Source organism: Cupressus sempervirens, chromosome 5 (genome assembly GCF_028749045.1).
Source record: "Cupressus sempervirens isolate cs-2001-9-10 chromosome 5, ASM2874904v1, whole genome shotgun sequence".
Lineage (NCBI taxonomy): Eukaryota > Viridiplantae > Streptophyta > Pinopsida > Cupressales > Cupressaceae > Cupressus > Cupressus sempervirens.
In genome coordinates this window covers 627,270,410-627,276,850 of record NC_143122.1, presented here as the reverse complement: position 1 = coordinate 627,276,850, position 6,441 = coordinate 627,270,410, and the positions used below count along the sequence as shown (strand labels likewise).

The 6,441-nt window shown below is 38.8% G+C and overlaps 1 protein-coding gene across 1 annotated transcript; it reads left to right on the top strand.

Moving 5' to 3' along the window:
- The first annotated feature begins 764 nt into the window (after positions 1-764).
- LOC149557462 (protein NUCLEAR FUSION DEFECTIVE 4-like) lies at positions 765-6,194 on the top strand. The gene is made up of 3 exons (XM_089832120.1): positions 765-1,480; positions 2,689-3,695; positions 4,858-6,194. The coding sequence occupies exons 1-3, from the start codon at positions 1,151-1,153 to the stop codon at positions 5,456-5,458; spliced, it is 1,938 nt and encodes a 645-aa protein (XP_089688246.1). The 5' UTR covers positions 765-1,150; the 3' UTR covers positions 5,459-6,194.
- Positions 6,195-6,441: the final 247 nt, after the last annotated feature.

Genomic DNA, 6,441 nt, shown 5'->3' with positions numbered 1-6,441 from the left:
TCTACCAGACAAAGAAGTACTGGCATAAGCTCATACTCCTTTCAGTGTTTAACTCTTAACCAATGATGTATGAATATCATATTGATATCTTGCCTTAATGATTTTGGCATAATAGATATCCCTTCAGTCCTTGACTCTAACCGAAAAAAGTATTAACATAAATTCACACTCCTCGCAATGCTGAACTAATCAATGATGTATCAGCATGAGCTTGTGCTCCCCTCAATCCTTGACACTTGACCTCAAGATATACATATAAAATAAAATAACACTTCTTATTGTCCATATAAATTAATGCAAAAGTTTCATATCAACCTAGATTCTAAATATAAATCATCTTATTTGTTTTAACTAGCAGACAAGACTATTTTTTAATATCTTCAATCATATAGTTCATACTCTTGCTGGGCAAGATTACTTCATAGATTTACTCCACACATTCACATACAAGAATGAGGCTAAGTTGTACAATTGTTTGAGTTGATGGTATGCTCTTTGATTACAATTGATGAGGTCAGGTTGTAGACACCTGAACAGTTGGGAGCATTCATTATCAGGTGGCATAAGAGAAGGATTGAAATTCAAAATTAGCCAGTGCCCTTTAGAAGTATGATGTAAAGAATACCACTATATCATATCATAACAAATTTAATAGAATACATATATCTCATTCGTTAACCCAAAAAAGTGTCAAGTAGTACCTTGACACTTCACCTAAGACATCAGCACAGACATATAAAAGGAAAATCCCCCACTTGTTTTGCACAGTTCACTAAAATAACATCAAGTATCCAATTGGTTTGCAGTTTCTTCAAGTAGCCTTGCTGGTACAGGAATGAATCTCAGTCGTTCATGTACTAAGAACGTGCGTTTTAAAAAGGCCCGTATTCACATTCCAGGTCAAATTAGGGAACCTGCCCAACTCACGCATGGGAATAGCAACGGTAAATGTGTGAAAATACCGACTTCACGATGAAGGAAGAAAGAAACCGAAGAATTTAAAGTACTCTGATTGCTTTTCACTTTTGGTAGTTTTGGTTAGTTCTGAGTGGATTCAGTCTGCCTCAACTGGTATCCAAATGGTCTAAGAATATTAACTGATTCTGTTATATAGCGCAGGGTTCGGTTTTGAATACTTTGGAAACGAAATATGGAATTTGGGTATCTGAGAAGATTGTACAAGAGCAGATGGCTTGTGTTGGTTGCAGCCATATGGATGCAATCATGGGCAGGAATCGGATATGTGTTTGGAAGCTTATCACCTGTCATCAAGAGCTCATTAAAGTATAATCAGAAGCAGATCAATGCACTGGGAGTGGCTAAAGACATTGGAGATGCCATTGGACTAATTGGAGGGTATTTCTCCGAGCTTTTGCCTAGTTGGGCTATTATGCTGTGGGGTGCGTTGTTTAACATTGTTGGGTATGGGTGGTTGTGGCTGCTTGTTTGCCACAAGGTTCCCCAAATTCCATTCTGGATGGTAAGTTCAATTTCTTGATCTCTGAAACATTGTTTAATGCATCTTTTCGCTTTAGTTTTGTTTGGCTGTCCTGCTTAATCAGGATTTGGTGTTCTTTCTGAAAGCTTAGATTGCTCTTTTCTCAATCCATGGTCGTCGCTGAATCCAAATATTAGTTTGGAATCCATTTAACCTTCTCTTCCTTTGGCCGAGTACCATATGGAGTGATCGCCCAGTGGCCCTAAAGTTTTGGTTGAATCCATTGCAACAATACATGGTCGTCACTGAATCCAAATACTAGTTTGGTATCCATTTAACCTCCTCTCTCTTTGGTCGAGCACCATATGGAGTGATCTCTTGATCTCTTAAACAGTGTTTTATCATTTATGCATCTTTTCCCTTTAGTTTTGTTTGGTGTCCTGCTTAATCACGCCATCGGGATTTGATGTTCTTGCTGAAAGCTTAGGTTGTTCTTTTCACAATCCATGGTCGTCACTGAATCCAATATTAGTTTGGCATTTATTTAACCTCCTCTCCCTTTGGTCGAGTACCATATGGAGTGATCGCCCAGTGGCCCTATAGTTTTGGTTGAATCCATTGCATTCAAAGCAACAAATGCCCTCAGCTTCCCAAGGTGCACTGAGTGTTCTGTTACGGTAATTCTCTTGGCTCTCTATTTCAGCGGGAACTTGATTATATGAGTAATCAATAGCAAGAAATGGACTTAAAGTTTTATTGGCAGCGCACAAGGTGCTTTGGGTACTTATCCATTTGCAGAGGGCATTTATGTGTTCAAAGTATTGCAAAGGAGGGTTCATTTATGGATAGATTGAAATCCTACAGGCCATCAGGCAATCGATCTTGCGATCTCTGTCTTCCTATCAGTTGATCGCTAAACCTAAATGTAGATTATTCCCATCAATAGATTGAATCCTCCCGCCAAATGTGATTGAGAATTTATTGATTTATGGTATTGAAGATCAAACCGTCAAAGTGATGTACCCATTTTCCAGAGGAAGCAATTCCTTTTTTAACTATTCATTCTTGTTATCTTCACATGAGTCTTGAATTACATAAATTGCCTATGATCTTACTTCAAGCCTCGGATTCATAGTATAACCATGGCCAATCGAGAGTTCTATGCATTTTGCGAGTTTTTAAAGTTTTTAACGGCTGTTTCTCTATTTAGGGTAAAGGCTTTTTGATTTGGTGAATGTTATATGATGTAGGTGTGCCTCCTGATAGGCATAGGAACGAATGGCGAGACTTATTTCAATACTATTGCTCTGGTTTCATGCGTGAAAAACTTTCCTAAGAGCAGAGGCCCCGTTGTAGGGATTCTCAAAGGTTTTACAGGCCTATGTGGGGCAATACTTACGCAGTATTATGCTTCCTTGTTTGCACCGAATCACGCAGCCTTTATCCTCATGGTTGCTGTCGGACCTTCCATGATTGCCATTGCTCTGATGTTTATTTTAAGACCCGTTGGAGGCTGCAAGGAAACCGATCCTTCAGATCATTGCAATTTCAATTTTCTATATGGTGTTTGTCTATTACTGGCAGGATATTTGCTAGGAGTGATGCTTGTGCAAGATTTTGTTGAGATTGAACGCGGTGTCAATTTGATATTCACACTTGTCTTGCTGTTAATCTTGATTTTGCCTTTGGCTCTACCCCTTATTTCAGCATGTAAGAGTAACTATACCTCTACAGATCTTGATCCTACCATTAAAAGGAGTAGTTTGGAAGAATCGCTCTTGATTAATAGCAGGAATCCGGAGTCCGATGGATCAAAGCAATCCAACAATGGTCAAGGAGGATATCAGAGACAGGATTCGAGTGTGAATTGGAATGAAGTACTAATGAGTGAGATTGAAGATGAGAAGCCTAAGGAAATTGATCTTCTGCCAGAACGGGAGAGACAGAAAAGAATAGCCCAATTGCAGGCGCGTTTGTTGCATGCTGCCGCGGAAGGAGCTGTAAGGATCAAAAGAAGAAAGGGACCTCGGAGAGGGGAAGACTTCACTTTGATGCAGGCTATAGTTAAAGCTGATTTTTGGCTCATGTTTTTTTCTCTCTTTTTTGGAGCAGCATCAGGTTTAACCGTGATTGATAATCTTGGACAGATTAGCCAGTCATTGGGCTACCAGAACTCTCATATATATGTATCAATGATAAGCATTTGGAATTTTCTTGGGCGTGTTGGTGGTGGGTATATTTCTGAAGTTGTTGCAAGGTAAGGTTCAAACAATCTCCACATATTTGTAGCTGCTTCATATTTCTTCCTTTTTGTTTTGCGCTTTCATTTTTCAAGTGAAAACTAGGGGCGAATTTTGAAGTGTTTTCCCATCAATTTTCTAGAGTGCTATACTTGCAGCTGCAGTTTCTGATTAGATTTTTCTGTACGGTTTTCAAGAACCCATATATGCAACTAGGAAGTTAATGAGTTTGATTCTGCGCGCTTGTCCTCATTCAAATCTTTGTGGATCTTATTGTTTTTATTATCATACTATATAGGGGAAGAGACCTAGTACCTGTCCAGACTAACTTTGTGCATCTAGATCTTCTAAACTTTAAGTCGAGTTATGCCAATTTTTTTGGTGTACCTCTGTAGGTGACTCAAGAGCTTAAAGCTAAGTTTTTTGTGCTTGGGCATTTATGGATCTCTCTATAGAGGCTGTGGAGTGTAAAGTGATCAAAAAATTCCAGTTTGAAACACTCACTGATACTGGTTATGTTCATCCTTCAATAGTCGCTCATCAAAAAATACCAAAAGCACCAGTACTTGTGGTAAAATGTCCCAGTAGTCATTATGAAATGTTGACGATAGAAGATTTCCACAATCTATGAATTGTTCAGCTATATTTCTGGGCTGAGATTGTGTGCAAATGTTTAACCATCAATGTTTCAGATCATACTCCATGATCCAAGATTTTGCTTTCTTACATTCTCTCATCCTGATGATGGATCATGGAGTATGCTCCGAACATTGATGGTTAAAAAATTGTACACAGTCTCAGCCGAGAAAGACAACTGAACAATGTTATGAAATGTCCCAATAGTAGTGCACAAACAGGTCAATCACCAACCAATAAAGCTAAAAAGTTGTAAAAAATGATGAACTATTAGTACATGTGTGATCAGGTATTGAAAGGTATCTATGACATCTACTCCATTATGGTCATTGGACCCCCTAACGGCTACTAGGTCTCTTCCCCTATAATTGTTTAGCAAAGAACTTGGCAGATCACATTTCCTTGATGCATAGCTTTCAACGAATTAACATTTATATCAACATATTGTGGCCTATATCAGTATGGATTACATTAAATGGTTTTTTTAATGACTTGTGCTTTAAGATGAGGAAGTAGTTCTTACTATTTATGACATTTTCACAGGGATTATGCGTACCCTCGGCCAGTAACAATGGCAGCAGCACAGATCATCATGGCAATTGGCCACATGCTTTTTGCAGTAGGGTGGTCAGGATCATTATATATAGGGACATTACTTGTCGGCATGGGCTATGGTGCACATTGGGCTATTATTCCAGCAACTGCTTCTGAAATCTTTGGTTTGAGGAATTTTGGTACATTTTACAACTTTTTCATCATGGCCAATCCAGCAGGAACTTTCATCTTTTCAGGTCTCATAGCTGGTACTCTCTATGACAGGGAAGCAGAGAAACAGCACAGGAAGTCAAATTTCTCCACTTTGAATGCCACAGATTTTGGTATCTCAGGTGGGCCTCTTAATGAGAACAAGTCTTTGGATTGTCATGGTCCATCATGTTTTTCCCTCACCTTTGTCATCATGACAGGGGTGTGTGTTCTTGCAACAGTCCTTAGCTTGATACTTGTCTATAGAACAAGGATTGTCTACAGAAATATCTATGGAAAAATTCCCAATTTCGAGGAGAAGATCCTCAGGAAGGATAGTGATTTGCGGGGTCAAGCCTCTTCTAGTGACCTGAGACCTGGTGTTTTGAAAAATATCTAGCCTAGGGCGAATAGCCCAGCCCATCTGGTGTAGTTGAGCTTGAGGTCGTAGGTTATCCTCATAGTCTTGGGTTCGAGACCACCCCAGGTCTGAATGGTACATGTGTGTTATGGATATGTGCGTGTGCCCCAACGGAAACTAGATTCGCCCCGCTCACCCCAAAATGGGCTGCTGGACAGATAGCAGAGACACAACCCTCGATTAAAATTAAAAAATTAAAAAAATATCTAGCCTGTTTTATTGACAATCTTGAAATCTGTTACAGTTTGTTTGTGAGTTGGTGGAGTATGATTTTTATTATTGGCACTTAATGGCAGTCCTGAAATGATAAGAACATATGTGGAGGGAAGTCTTTTGCTCCAAATTGCACCCTAACAGTCCTTCTCAGTGATGATTGCTGCCAGATTATAAGTTGGCTTGCAGGGAGAATTTCAGGAAGACTAAGGATCGCTGCATGAGAAAGAAATTTATTTATAGATTGGACTTGCAAAATACCAAGTTGAAATTGTTGTTATTTGCTTAAAGGCTTATTTTGAACAACGAATGGTGACGAAAGCCCGCTTTCACCATCAATGGCGAGCATACAGATCATTGATTTATAGTTGTAATAATATAGTAAGCATTCATTATTCCTGTTTTTCCAGTTTTTGTGCCATGCGCCTTCCAGGTGGAAGATATTGTAGTGGGAATTCTTTAATGTACGGATTAATAATAATTCATCCATGTTTTGTTTTGATCTTCTGATTTAAGCAGCTTTTTTCATAAGGATTCAGACTATTCAAATTGCAGATTATGATTGTATTATGTAGTCTGAATTCCAAACAGGGAATTTGGTGCTACAAATTTTGTTTTATTGAAAAACAATTCAAAAGTAATTTCTTCAGAGTTAAAAACAGGTTTCTAGATTTAGGGGTCTGATTCCTCGGTGGGAGTTGCTGCTGTTCTTTTTCATTCACAGGCAGCCAGATTAAACTTTCCAAATA